The sequence below is a fragment of the Chenopodium quinoa genome, unplaced genomic scaffold (genome assembly GCF_001683475.1).
Source record: "Chenopodium quinoa cultivar QQ74 unplaced genomic scaffold, ASM168347v1, whole genome shotgun sequence".
Classification (NCBI taxonomy): Eukaryota; Viridiplantae; Streptophyta; class Magnoliopsida; order Caryophyllales; family Amaranthaceae; genus Chenopodium; species Chenopodium quinoa.
Window position 1 is genome coordinate 3,533,954 of NW_018743292.1, and position 15,411 is coordinate 3,549,364.

A 15,411-nucleotide genomic window follows, 5' to 3' on the forward strand; every position below is an offset into this window, starting at 1 on the left:
AACTAAAAAGAAAGAACTTCCTTAAAATTTGCTCATTAGGTGACGTTTTTTTTAAAATTTGTTCATCATATGAAAGTTAGTATGATAAAGTATATGAAAGTCAGTTTACTTAGACTTTCAAAATTTTGTATGGAAGTCAAATTGCTCTTGATCAAACTACATAAAAGTTCATTTTCATCTATAGTTTATAATTTGCTCAATTTATAAAGCGAGCAATTTTCATGGGTATGTTTTGATCTCTTCACTTTTGCAAGACATGATATAAGCTTTGTAAACAGTACAGTCCCAAACCCGCCGTTATTTAGAGTCAAATGAGAGACCCTTTGTAGCAAACTTAAACACTTCACAATTAAAATCTCTAGAAATATGGTGGTAAAAAGGTTGGATCTTTATATGGGAAGAAAGTGGGTTGGATTAGTGGCGGATTCAGAAAAAAAATATTTAAGAAGGTCAAAATACATTTGATAAATTAAAATGGGGTCAAGTGAGTAATTTTTATGGGAAAAAAACATAGTTTTATATATATTTTTTTTTTTCATAAAATCCTATAAAATTAAAATGGGGCCAAGTGGAGTCTGCATCCGCCACTAGGGCAAATTAAATGATGGTAAATGGGTCTGCAAGGTACAACATACTTTTCTTCAAAAAAAAAGTACAACATACTTTACTATAGAAGTTGTTATAAATTGGGTTAATATAATTTTTTTTTTTTTATCTGGAATCTTTTTCACGGTATCAATTTAGAAAAATTAACTAGAATAATCCAAATTGCATTTATGTTGGGATGTACTACTGCATAATCTAACTTGGGAGATACGTACTATAACACTTAGTCCACTTGTACAAAATCAACATTTACATAGTACATTTCAGATAAGATAAGTTCATGAAAATAAAATAAAATAATTTGGGTAAGGCTATTCAAGTTCAAATTACAACTAAAATAACTTTTGATAAATTCAGATTAGTCAGGTGAATAAAACACTGGTTGAAAATAAACCAAAATAGTGTATAACAATACGTTGGAAATAAATTTCTAAAGCAAATTCGGTCAACTTTTATATATCACATTCGGAATATGGTTGGATCAAAAATTACCATCCCACAATCAATCTTCTTTTCGAGATTAGAATTTTCCATTTTACAATTCTATGTCGCTTTTCCTAATTTGATCCGATTTTAGACCAATAAACAGAACTCGAAAAAAATGCTACTCACTCTAGTACTCTTCTTTCTTTAGTTCTTAGCACTCTACTAGGGTTTAAGAACTATTCACTTTTCACAAACTCTCTACTTCCCTTGTTCCCCATTTCCAATTCTCTTCCCTTCCACCACAACAACCACCGCCATGCCTCTCTACCGCCTCCTCCTCCGCTCCCTCCGCCGCACTTCTCTCTCCTCCGCCGCCGCCACCACCATCACACCACCCTCCTCTTTCCCCCACCTCCACCCTCACCCTTCATTCTCTCTCCTCCACACTCGCAGCCTCGCCTTCTCCTCCGCCGAAGAAGCCGCTGCCGAACGCCGCCGCCGCAAACGCCGCCTCCGCATCGAACCCCCTCTCCACGCCCTCCGCCGCGACCCCAACTCCCCTCGCCCTCCCCCTGAACCCAACGCCCGCCCTCTCCCCGACACCACCTCTGCTCTCACCGGGCCCCGCCTCAACCTCCATAACCGTGTTCAATCCCTCATTCGTGCTGGTGACCTCGATAACGCCGCTCTTCTTGCTCGACAAGCAGTGTTCTCTCGCACTCGTCCTACTGTATTCACTTGTAACGCCATTATTGCTGCTATGTATAGAGCTCAGAGGTACGATGAAGCTGTCTCTCTCTTCCAATTCTTCTTTAAGCAGTCTAATATTGTACCCAACATTGTTTCTTACAATTTTTTGATTGTTAGTCATTGTGAGTGTAAAAGGGTTGATGTGGGTCTTGAGATTTATAAGTCAATTTTAGCTGAGGCACCGTTTAGTCCTTCTTCTGTTACTTTTAGGCATTTGACTAAGGGGTTAATTGATGTTGGGAGGATTGGGGAAGCTGTTGATCTTCTTAGGGAGATGCTTAATAAGGGGCTCGGGGCCGATTCGCTTGTTTATAATAATTTGATTAAAGGGTTTTTGGATTTGGATGATTTTGATAAGGCCAATGAGTTTTTCGATGAGCTTAAGGAGAGGTGTCTTGTGTATGATGGTGTTGTGAATGCTACGTTTATGGAGTGGTTCTTTAATAAGGGAAGAGAGAAGGAGGCTATGGAATCGTATCGGTCATTGCTTGATCTTCAGTTTAAGATGACCCCTGCCACTTGTAATGTGCTTCTTGAGGTGTTGCTTAAGTATGCGAAGAAGAAAGAGGCGTGGGAGTTGTTTGAATCGATGTTAGATAGACATACTCCACCGAATTTTCAGGCAGTGAATTCGGATAGTTTTAATATAGTGGTGAATGAGTGTTTTAAGGAGGGGAAGTTTGAAGAGGCTGTTAGCACTTTTAAGAAGGTAGGCACCAAGATGGGGTCAAGGCAGTTTGCTATGGATGTAGCTGGTTATAACAATATTATTGTTAGGTTTGCTGAACATGGGATGATTCAGAAGGCGGAGGAGTTCTTTACGGAGCTAAAGTCGAAATCTTTGAGCCCGGATGTTACTGGTTATAGAACCCTGATTGATACTTATCTTAAGGATCAAAGGATTGATGATGCCATGCGAATGTTTGAGATGATGGTTGAAGCTAATTTAAGAGTGATTACAGCCTATGCCAATAGGTGGTTTACTGAATTGATTCAGAATAATAAAGCACTAGAATGTTCACAAGTCTTGACAAAAATGGGGGAAAGGGATCCAAAACCTGATTCATCCACGTATGAAATTGTCATCAAAGGGCTGTGTGGTGGTGGTGTATTTGATGTGTGTTTGAATATGGTTGGTCAGATCATGAAGTATGGTGTTGGTGTCACTCCTTCACTTCGCGAGTTTCTGTTACAAGTGTTTGAAAAGGAGGGACGGAGAGATGAGATTGAAAGGATCCTGGATGAGAGGAGGCAGGGAAATTTTCAGCAATCTTACTCTCAGCCTTCAGGTTTTGCTAGACCTGCAGGACCAGGACAACATCAACAACCTGTTGGTCCTCCTAGGTTTAGGCCACCAACTGGATTTTCTGGGTCTGCTGGACCTACAAGGTATTCGGGACATCCTGAACCAACCGGACCTCTGTATCAAAGAGGATATCCTGAACATACCGGACCTCAGCAGCAAAGAGGATATCCTGAACCTACTGGACCTCCACAGCAAAGAGGACACTCTGAGCAAAGCTACCCTTTTATTGGTAGTAGATGATTGTTGGTTGAGTTTGTCAAGTACTCAAGGATAGAGTAACAACAGTAATTTGGATAGCTTTGAATCCAATGTCTAATCTTGGCCTTCAATTATTGAGAATTGTTTTGATGATAAATGTCCATGAATATTTTTTTTTTTTTGCGGGAAACTGCCAAGAAGATATTTTACAGTTGAATGGTACAATCGATACAAGGATATGTTACAGGTGCTATATACTGTCTTCAATGTTTTCTTATTTTCCCTTTCCTATTACTTTTCCTTTAATTATACATTGCCTAATGCCTCTGAGACTGAAAATGCTGGAGTTGAAACTTGTACCTCCTTTTATACTATGTTCTTGATTGATTGTGAATTGATTGACTCATTTTAAATATGAGCTGAAGCAATATGCAAAACACCCTTAGAAGATGTTAAGAGGCATGATACATTTTTAGTAAATACGAAGTATTGATTTAAGTCATCAATAACACACTTTTTGGGCATAAAAAAAAACCCTTAAATAAGCTCATATATATATATATATTGTTGTATAGTTGTATTGTATGATACTTGTTTACATTATGATATACAGTATGCCACTGTGCAAAATTTAAACAGAGCAAATAATTGATGACTGATAGTAAAAGAGGGAAGATAAAAAAAAAAAAAAAAAGGCACTATGCCACTCTAAAACTGTAGGAAATAATTTTTCAACTCATTTCTTTGAAAACAGAAAAGTAAAAAAAAAAAAAGAAAAAAAGAAAAGAAAAGAGAGAGAAAGAAAAAGAAAAAAAAAAAAAGAAGAAAAGAACATTTAGAGTTTGCAGATTCAAAAGAAGGGGGAACTTTAGAGGCACCATGAATGCCCTGAGTACTCTTTGGTTATGAGAGAAAAAGGGTTGGTAACTTGGTAAGTGGAATTGAGAGGAATCTGATTCTGAGACTGAGGGTGCAAAGATGACAAAGCTGGCAACCATTGCATCTCATCCCTATTTCTCGTCATTGGCGGCATGATGTCTCACCTTACCATGTATGCATACACCCACCTTTGGCCTTGATGTTACCATGTTGCTGCTGACCAGCTCTGTAAGTCTCTCTTCTTTTATCATTTTTATGTTCAAATATTCACTCATGAGTTCAGGGTGTTGAAGTTCTTTATCAATCTGCATGTAAATTTGCTAAAATTACTACTTCCTCCGTTCCCCTAATATTGCAACAATTACCATTTTAGAAAGTTTCACAAATATTGCAACATTACTATATATATGCACATGCTCTCTCTTTCTCTCTCTCTCTCCTCATCACATGGGTCCCTATCTTTATTATTCTCATCTTAAATTCCCCTTGTTGGAGTATTAGGGCAGCAGAGGAGGTATAAAGGATAAACTTTAGATTTAGCCGAAGGGTCATGAGCTCCTGACTCTGCTATTTGTACCAGGTGTATTTCGTATCCCAAACCCGTGATACCACCATTGTTGGAATTGACTGTTTTGGTTCTTCATTCTTGTCTCAATGAGTGATTGTATTGTCAGTATATGTTATGTTTTAATTGATTGGCTAAGTTTCAGAGGGAGCTTATTTCATGATATGTATTTTCCCATGTGGCTTAAGAAGAATAGGTAATTCGAGTAAAGGTAAATCCAACCCTAAGGTTGTGTTGGTTTAACTTCTTTGATCTGAAATTATCTTATGAGAACTTATTTTATTTGAACTTTTTTTTTGTGTGGAAAAAAACTTCTTTTGTCTGAAATTGTTTTATTTGTGTGTGATTTTGTCTCAATTTATTTAAGTATTTTTCCTAAACCTATTTTAGCTAGACTTATTTGAATTTATCTGAACTTATTTTTAACTTATCTAAAATATTTATCTGTAATAAGTCAGAATAAGTTAAGATAAGATGAAACAAACTAACAAACCTTAATCTATCTATAATCTTGTAAAGTTGTAGCAGTGAAAAAGCTCCAAACTACTGCTCATAATGAACAGTAAAATGACCCTGACTGCCCCTCATCCCGAAACGTGGTCCTCAGTGGGATTATGCTTTTGTCCCTTTAGCTGTTTAGCATGCTACTTGCTTCCCTTCTTTTCCTTTCATTTTCCCCTCGTTTCTACAGTTTCATGGCTCCCTCTCAAACACAATTCTTCTCTATCCTCACTCTAGAAAGTCCCAATTTTGTATAATAGCTGGGCTCTCTCAAAGTTTCTTAGTATTCTGTATTACGATGTACCTTCATCAAAGCGTACTATGAGTTCTCCAGTAAAGCGGCTTCTGAGCTTTGTCTCCTCCATTAGACCAGGTTCTGAGGTAATATGTTTTTTATTACTCATCGAATTCGAATCAATTTCCCTTGGGTTTAGTGACTTTAGTCTCACAGTTTCGTTAGTTTAATTCAGTATGGTCAATGTAGGGCTCTTCTAAGGTGGATCATAGAACAATTGGTTGTAATTATTGGCGCCATGAAAGATTTTAACGAGCTATTTTGTTGCTGTGATTTTGATTAGTTAAAATATCTTACCAATTTTGGCAACGGGTTTTATTTAGTGCAATTAGATGATGAGGCGGTAAAACACCAGCTTTGGTTGGCAATACTGGTGAATTTAACAAATTTTTTCCAGGTTTATGCATTTCTTTTTTTTTGAAATATATGTTTCGGTCAGATTTTTGTGGGTATGGTGTTATGTTGGGTTGATTTGTTTTAAATTTTCAGTTTTCTGCGGGAGTTCTGTTTTTTCTTTGATCATCAAACAAAATTGCACTTTCTAACTATAATCAAAATACTTTAATTCAATTAGTGTTGCTATTAATTTTAATAAATAAATTTTACTACCCTGGGCTATCCTACGCCGCAACTAGTATGTAATATGAACTACTCCGTATGTTAGCAACTACGACCAATAATTTAATCAAGAATCCAAACCAAAGTTTGGGACTTTGGGTTTGAAATTTTAGATTAGTACTGACTAGCTGACTTGCCTAAATCCTGTTCACATGTATATCCACTGGGAACTACTTGTGTAATTAGAACAATGTTGTTGAAAGTGTTTGAGTGGTTCTAGTTGTATCTTTTTATAGATAAAAAGGCAATCTGTTCATCTGTACCTCTAGAAGAAATAAGTCTGACATCATGGTTTCTTTTCCATTCCATACAGAGAACTCTCAATTATTTCTTATTGTATAGTGGATTCTCGATTCTTACAGAAAGCTAGTTGCTGTTGCAGGATGCAAACCTTTCAGAATTCTGACAAGAAGAGATTTCTTACTTTGAAAGAAGTTTCAGCAGTGACAGAAACTTTTTTCTTGAGTATAGCAGCAACATTTTGAAAACTGAGCAGTATATGACTGAAACAAGTTCAAATATTTATGGTAGCTCTGCTAGTCTAGCATGCCTTATTGGGAAACCACCTTTCTATCCAGCTGGATTGTCTCTATTGTTTGGAACAAGATGACAAAGGGAGAAATTGAAGGCTTAGTTTTGAGTTTTTGACATTTCCAGGTAATATAGTGAAGGTATGCATTTATTTTTCTACTTTGCTTATGCACCTTTTTCAATCAGCAGCTCAAAACTTTCAAGTTCAGTTTATCTGGTCTGTCTTGATTTTATTCTTCTTTTAGAATGTCAAGTTCTGCTGAAGTGCCTTTCTTGTTTAACGCCTATCCTAGATGATGCATCATCGTACAACTTGGTAAACATGTCGATGCTTGTACTTGAAGATTATTCTATGCAATTTTATTCCTCACTATGTTTATGAAATTGCTATTTTTAGGAGATGAGATGTTAATATTAAAATATACTTAAAGTTTTCTTTATCTCTTATTTTACCCTCAAATCCTCAAATCTTGTTCATTGGAAACCCTTGTGTTTAGAATTTCCTTTTATTTACAGATCTATCTTCATTCTTATCTATACTTTAGTCTATAATAACACAAACCACATATGACATGTGTCACCCTTCCCTTTCTGTGTCCAAATAAGTTTCCCATTCTCATAACATGTTTGTCATCAAATAAAGCTTCTATTTCTCATATTGAGTTGGGTCTGAATAATTAAAAAAAACCTTAAACAACCCACTAATTTTTATTTTTATTAACTGTTATTATTTATTAAACAAATCCCAAATTTTTATCATCAGATATTAATTAAATAATATTAACCTATATGCACTAACTTCATATATTATTCACCTTTAATCAGCAAAACCCTATTACAATTTCTCTCCTGAGGTTGCTTTGATGCACAACTTCTGGCTATTTCTTTCCATATGAGAATAGCTGTTAGCTATTGAGACTGGTTTAGTCTCCTCAGATAGGTCTCATCTAAAGTGCTAGAAAATTAAGCCTTTTAAGTTAATGTGTATCAAATTATCAATTTTGTAGTTGGAAGAACTGAAAGCTGCAAAGGAGATGGCTATCTCAAGATTGTCAGTCCTGCATTTTACATAGCTAATCTGCTGACAAAGCTTGGAGCCTTGGACATTACGGGTCTTTTTTGTCACATTATTTTCACTTATTTCAGATAAGTTCAGTTAAGAAAAAATAAGTTCTGATAAGGGTTACCCAAGTACAAATACAACCAAAATAATTTTTAATAAGGTCTAATAAGTTCAAATAAGTTCAGATAAGATCAGATAGGTTAAGATAAGTGAAAATCAGGTGAATAGAACACACCCTACTACTGGTTGTTATTTAAGGTAAGGTAATTATGTACTATTTAGTTGTTTTGTGTTATCCATCTGCTACCAGATGTATGAACAAGTAAAAGTTGTGCAACTCACAGAAATGACCAATGAATTTTTAATCATTAAGTTGTGCTATTATTGCTAGACATCTATTCCGGATTTCCTTAATACCTTGTCTTTTTTCCTTTAATCTGGAACGAATGCTCCTTTTACTTCCTTCATCTCCTCTATGCTTTCCTTTTTTCTTGGTTTGACAAATATCTTTAGTTCTTTATAATTTTATATTGAAGAATTGTCAAAATGTTTTGTGATATGACTGCTGTTTTTTTCTTTATCTTTGTACTCAGATATTGGCACTAATTGTGATCCGGTTAACATTGGAAATTATTGTTGTTTTTAAGATCAGAACTCAGAAGACAATATGAGATTGATTCAAATCCTGTCAACATGCACGAGAGTCATTATGTTCTTAATAAGATGTGCCATTGTTTATTTTTTTGACATTGGTTAATAGCTTACCTTTTGAGCATTGGAATTCTTGTTTTTTTTTTTCCCCGATGCAAACTTGGTAATTAGTCGATGACTAATTTGATGTTTGCTAATATGGATTTTGATGATGAACTTCATGCTTTGTTTATTTATCTATTTATTTATTTTGAATGGTCATCTCTACCTAGTAAACGAGAGATTGCTGTAGCTTCCATTAGCAGCTTTCATGGAAAGTAAAAGTTGAAACTTCATGATGTTAGCCATGTGGATTTGAATGGAATCGTTTGTTGAAAAAAGTTTGAAAATCATTGATTGGAGCCTATATCACTTAGGGTAGATACATAATTTAAGAACAAGTTAAGATCATACAGGAATAGGGCAAATGAAATGATGAGGATAGTTAAACAAAGAGCCAAATAGAGGTAGTGTCACTACTTACTAGTGTGTTGGGAGTTGGGATTTTGGCAAGAAGGAACATTACATGTGGGAATGTCTTAACTACTTTTTTGGAATATTTGTATGAGGATTCGATTTGATGCTGATGGTCTTGTTGAATCATAGGCTATAGAGCTTCATTTAATTCTTCACTGTAAGCGATATTATTGAGGTGTTATTTCAGAACTTTGAGTCTAGAAAACCAAGAAAGAATTTACATTTTGACGATAAGTTGTTCTTGTCTAGGAGAAGGGTGATGAGAGTACCAAGATGGCTTATTGGAGTTTAATCATGTCTAAGTCTACCCGTCTATGTATCAATCAATCAATCAAAGCCTTAATCCCATAAGTGGGGTCGGCTAACATGAACCAAATTTGATTATTCCGTGTAGTCATCGACATAAATCTTCTTCCTCCATCCCTTACGATCCAATGCTTCATCCTCATGCACATCCATACACTTCATATCCTTCCTAACTCCTTCCAACCAAGTCATTTTCGGTCTCCTTCTCCCTCGGTTAACCCCTCCATGGTCCCACTCTTCCACTCTTCGCACCGGTGCACCCTCAGGTCTTTGTCTTACATGCCCAAACCAACGCAGGCGATTTTCCCTTAGTCTATCTGCAATGCCTGCCACACTTACTTTCTTGCGAATAACCTCATTTTTGATTCTATCTCTTAGAGTGTTCCCACACATCTACCTTAACATGCGCATTTCTGCAACCTCCATCTTTTTAATGTGACTCTATTCGATAAGGTCAACCACAAGGTTGTGTTTAAGGATATATTCTGGGCATTCTAATAAAGTAGTCTATGGTTATGGTTTACGAGGTGAGAAAGGAATGCTTACACTATTGCAATCTTCAGTGTCAGTGGATGTGGTGATATTATGATTGGCTGTGGTGTATGAGTATGGGTAGTGGTGGTTATGGACCTTATGGTAGTACTAGGAATTTGTATGGTGGCGTTGGAAGGTAATGAGGTCGAACACTGGTTTTTCCTTTTCTTTTTCTTTTATTTTTTTCAAAAAAAAGGTTCATTAGAGTCCCATCTAGGAGTTAGTTTAAATATTCCTCAAACCAGTGGCTATCAATCAATCAAAGCCTTAATCCCATAAGTGGGGTTGGCAAACCAGTGGCTATGCAGATTATTTTTTTTACTTTGGCACACAGTTTTTGATGTCAAATTAAGTGTTTGAGAGAAAGTGATTATTGGCCATTTAACTGTCATATTAATTTAGTTTGGTTGTAAGATGCTGTAAAATTATGGGCCCAGACGTCAAGAAATCTTTTGATATTGTTTAGATTGAAGCTTTTGGTGTTTTCTTAGTTATATGAGGAAACGATCTTTTCTTCTGCTTTCCTCGAATGTGGTAGTCGGTATGTACTGCATACTTTATTGTCAGTATAAGTTCTTTGTTTCTATTGAATGGAAATTTAATTAACAGCTTTATATAACTAAAATTTACAGTTTTAAATATCTAAAAAACTACTTATTAACTTGAATTTGTAGTCTGATCATTGATATATTTTTCTTGTGTATACTTGAAATTAATAATTGGCTGGAGCAGGTTAATTTTTATAAGAGGTGTTAATATTTTGGGCATGTTTAATGCTAGAAACTGGCAGATGTAGGGGAAGGGAGACCAAGATCTGTAGTTGGTAGTTCCTATTGCATTAATCTACAGTATGTAATTTTCAGTAATTTTTGGTTTGTAAAAAAATAAAAAAAAGGACAGGAGATTAAGCGAAGATTTAAAAAAAAAAAGTTTCAAGTGGAGTGTTACATGATTGGTCAAGGAGGTCATGGTACTGGACTACTGTCTACAAATGTGTATTGGCAGATGGAAGAGTTGCAGCAGTTAAAATGTCAAAGAAAGTTGACCACCAACTGGTGATCTTCACAGGCAAGGTGGCTATTCTATCTCAATTCAATCATAGGAATGTGGTTAAACTGATTGGATGTTAAATGGAGACTGAAATACCGCTACTTGTTTTTTTTTGGAGTTCATCCCAAAAGGATCATTTGCTCATCATATACACAGTGACATTGAATTGTTTTCATTTCATGGAAAGCACAATTTGCTGCAGAATTTATAGGAGCTATTGCATACCTTCATTCATTCTCATTTACCTCTATTTATCATTCAGATATCAAGTCCTTTAATATTCTCTGCTTAATGAAAAAGTGATGCTTATAGCTTTGCTGTAGTTCTTATTGACTTCTGGACGAGCAAGAAGCCACTTGATGCTGATGAAAACACAAGTTTGGTGAAATTTTATTTTTTGGAGAACTTTTTTTATTCAATAATGTGCTTTAATTTTCTCAATTCTTTATTCTTTATGTAGTGAATTAATTTTCTGGTCTTTGAATTAGTGATACAGACCTCAAGTTTCTGATACTTCGTAATTTAGTCATTTTAGTGACAGACTTGGTGACTTATCAACTCAAAATTAAACATGCAAAATAAAAATGTATTTGAGTATGCACAGATACAACTATACAAGTATTGAAGTAGATAAGAAAAATGATTATGAGAAAAAGCAAGTAATTTAGTAATAGGCGAAGACAGGCTGAAAAGGGATCTGGTATGGTTATTGCTTGAAGAGGAGCAGCTTGTCTGGTGGCGGCTGAGGTGGTGGTATGGTGGGGTACGAGTCTACAGAAGGGGCAGGTAGGTTGTTGTATGGCTACGGGTGGTAGTAGTGGGCTAGTGGGAGGGGTAGGAGAGAGACAATGGAAGAATAGTATGGACAATTGAATAGAGTGAAATTCTACCTGTTTAACAAGTAGTGTTTGAAACCAATATGGAAATTTGGGACGAAGACCCTAAAATTTGGGTTAATTAAAAATTAGGTCAAACTTGGTACTTCTTCTGAGAACAAGTGGAAAAATGGTAAAGTACTCTGTATACTGGAACAATGGGATTAGTGTTATTAAAAGATTAAGAACGATGAGTCGGTGACTGTCTGGTAGTTTCCTTACTCTTGCCTATGACTACAATGATTCCTTTGTAGTCCTTTAGGTGTTCATTTTTGACCAGAAGGATATAAAATAATGACTACATGCAGAATAAAATACTGAGCACTTGGCAAATTGCACTAAAAAAAAATAGCGAAGTAAAAGTAGTGATAGTTTGGAGTAAATATGATACTTTGGATACATTTTGCATTTATTTTGTACATCCCTTGCAAGCTTTGTGTACTGAATTATACTTTCACAAACATGCTTCCACCATGGCCTCTGCTCTCTTTCTTGTTTATAATGTCTACCACAATCACCACAAATACTTCTGTAGCACCAGCCAATATGCTTACTGCTGTAAATATCAACAAACCTGGTTGCCCACGGAAATGTGGTAACTTAACGGTCCCTTACCCATTTGGTTTTGGTACGGGAACAGGGAGAAGTTTATGCTCTCTGGGTTTTTGGTTTGACATAAAGTGCGACACCTCCTACAGCCCCCCAAAAGCGTTCTTTATGATGGGTTCAGGTGATACTCAACCTGAAATCTTATATATCTCAGAGACACAAATGATGCTCCGGAATTTTCAGATAGCTTCAAGGTGTTATGATGCCAAGGGGAAGGTAATCTCTGACACACCGTCTTCTTATGATCTTATTGGTTCTCCCTTTACTTTCTCATACACTGGAAACAAACTCACAGTCATTGGCTGTGATGATTACGCATTGATCACCTATTCTGCTGGGACTGTCTCAGAGGGCTATAAATACGATTACAATGTTGGTTGCCTTGCCTTATGTTCTAACCCAAATGAGGTGATTCATGGCTCTTGTTCAGGAATTGGTTGTTGTCAAACTTCTATCCCTAACGGTTTGCAATCTTTCATGATTACTCTTTCAAGCTTGAATAATCACAGCAGTTCAGGAGTCTCATCATTTCAGCCTTGTGGTTATGCATTTCTTGCTGGGAATGACAGCTTTAGATTTTCTGGGGCAGCAGATCTCTCTGGCAAAGTAGTGGTAAACAGGACAACTAATGAAGTTCCTATGGTGCTTGATTGGTCTGTTGGAGATTTTAACTCAATTTCTGGAAATAGGGCTTCATGTAATGAAGCAAAGAAAAATTTAACCACTTATGCTTGTCAAACAAATACTCACTGTGTTGATTTTGGCGGAGGAGGATATCATTGTCAGTGTCTCTCAGGTTATGAAGGAAATCCTTATCTCAAACCAGGGTGCACGGGTCAGTTTTCAGGGTTCTGTGCTGCTGTCATTTCTTTTATTAAGTAGATCTCTTTTTTCAAGCATAGCATTTGATTCTTCATTGTACTCTTGATTTTTCTGTGAGCATGAGTTACTGAACTTTGTTTGTCTTGATATTGCATAGATGTTGATGAGTGTGCTCAGGGTTCAAGTAATCCATGTAGCATGGTATGTGTCAACACCCATGGAAGTTACAAATGCTCTTGCCCTGATGGATATTATGGTGATGGGTTGAAAGCTGGAACACGTTGCACAAAGATGATCAATAACAGTACATCGTCCCTGAAAAAAATCACTTTTGGTAATCTTTATGTTCATTTTTAATGACATGATGATGCACCCAGTTTAGCGATGCAGGATAGTATATACTGTATTAGATAATTAATCTATCTTAATTTTAAGATATAATGTTTCTTTCCTAAGGGAATGTTAACACTGTTACGATTCCATTCACCTGCATTAACAGTTTCCTTCAAATAACTCTTCTTGAAAAGAAAAGGTCTGCTTTGTACATTTCGGTTGAGGTGAAATTCCTAGATTTATGTTTTCCCTCATAGCTTTAATTGTTATAAGCTCTAAAGTCATATCCATTGTTTTTGTTTAAAATTAGAGTCTTCTCTTCAAGGTCGATATGATCTTGAATTGAGTTGTGCACACACTAAAAAATAAATATATATATGCATATGCTGATGTAAATATATTTTGTGTTACTTGACCTTTTTTACACAAACCCTCTTTGGCTCTTTGGAGAAAAAAAATTATTAATTGTTTAATATCATATTACCTATCGTGTATAATACATTTATTACTCATGAACTGCAGGACTGGGAGTAGCCTTGGGATCGATTTTTCTGTTTCTTGTTGGTTGGTGGTTATACTCAGTGATGAAAAGAAGAAATGCTGTTAAGCAAAGAGCTAAATACTTTGTTAGAAATGGCGGCTTATTGCTGCAGCAACATGTATCTTCTGACGAAGGAGTTGTGGAGCGAATAAAAATCTTCACTGCTGATGAACTGGAGAAAGCCACTGACCATTTTAATGAGGATAGAATACTTGGACGAGGAGGACAAGGCATTGTGTATAAGGGAATGCTTGGTGAAGGAAAGATTGTTGCCGTAAAGAAATCTAAGGTATTAGATGAAAGCCAATTGGGAGAATTCATCAATGAAGTGGTTATCTTGTCTCTAGTTAATCATAGGAATATAGTGAAGCTATTAGGATGTTGCTTGGAGACAGAAGTTCCATTACTAGTTTATGAGTTTATCCCTAATGGAAGCCTTTTCCATCACATTCATTATCCAAATGAAGATTTCCTTATCACGTGGAGAATGCGATTACAAATTGCCATTGATTCAGCTGGAGCACTTGCTTACTTGCATTCTTCCTCTTCAACTCCTATATTTCACAGAGATATCAAGTCTTCCAACATTCTATTGGACGAAAAATACAGAGCTAAGCTATCAGACTTTGGGACTTCAAGATCTGTGGCTATAGATCAAACCCATGTAACAACTCGCGTCATGGGAACATTTGGTTATTTAGATCCAGAGTACTTTCAGTCAAGCCAGTTTACTGAAAAGAGCGATGTTTACAGTTTTGGAGTGGTCTTGGTAGAGCTTTTAACAGGGCAGAAAGCAATTCGTTCAACTCAAGAAAATAAAAGTTTGACATCTTGGTTTCTTTCCCATATGGAAAATTCCCAATGGCTTGATATTCTGGATCCTCAAGTACTACAAGAGGGTGCAAAAGAAGAGTTACTAGCTTTGGCAAACCTTGCAAAACAATGCTTAGACTTGGACGGGAAGATAAGACCGACCATGAAAGAAGCTCTCCAAGAGATTGAGGCAGCCAGATCCCTTCATTTATCTCGAATAAATCACCAAGATGTGTTGGAAACTCAACCGAGCATCACTACAACAGCTAGGAGACGTACCTGTGATGGCTCTGCATATTCTAGAATGTCTAATCTGGAAAACCGCTCTTTAGATTCAGCTGAACTGTCTCTGTTATTCAACCCAAGATGATGCAATGAAATCTTCACGGTTTAGACTTATGTATCCCAGCCTCCCAGGTAATGTATGTAGTGAAGGGATGATTGTCTACTTTGTTTATGCTGCCTTTTTTTTTTTTGGATGTTCTCATCTTGTTAGCTTCGTAATTTCGTACAATTAGTAGTACTTGATTATACAAGTATACTGCTGGTACTATATTTGTTAGCTAGCTAAGCATTAGAATAAATATATTCTCATCTTCGAGTTAAGACCGAGTACTAAGATG

The 15,411-nt window shown here is 36.2% G+C and overlaps 2 protein-coding genes across 2 annotated transcripts; both read left to right on the forward strand.

Annotated features, from left to right (window-relative positions):
• Positions 1-1,155: 1,155 nt before the first annotated feature.
• Positions 1,156-3,539, forward strand: LOC110736448 (pentatricopeptide repeat-containing protein At1g10270-like). The gene has a single exon (XM_021916666.1). It carries the CDS (start codon positions 1,349-1,351, stop codon positions 3,326-3,328), a length of 1,980 nt encoding a protein of 659 aa, XP_021772358.1. The 5' UTR covers positions 1,156-1,348; the 3' UTR covers positions 3,329-3,539.
• Positions 3,540-3,669: 130 nt separating this feature from the next.
• LOC110736444 (wall-associated receptor kinase-like 8) lies at positions 3,670-15,191 on the forward strand. Its single transcript, XM_021916663.1, has 3 exons — positions 3,670-13,114; positions 13,259-13,435; positions 13,957-15,191. The coding sequence occupies exons 1-3, from the start codon at positions 12,055-12,057 to the stop codon at positions 15,156-15,158; spliced, it is 2,439 nt and encodes an 812-aa protein (XP_021772355.1). The 5' UTR covers positions 3,670-12,054; the 3' UTR covers positions 15,159-15,191.
• The last annotated feature ends 220 nt before the right edge of the window (positions 15,192-15,411 follow it).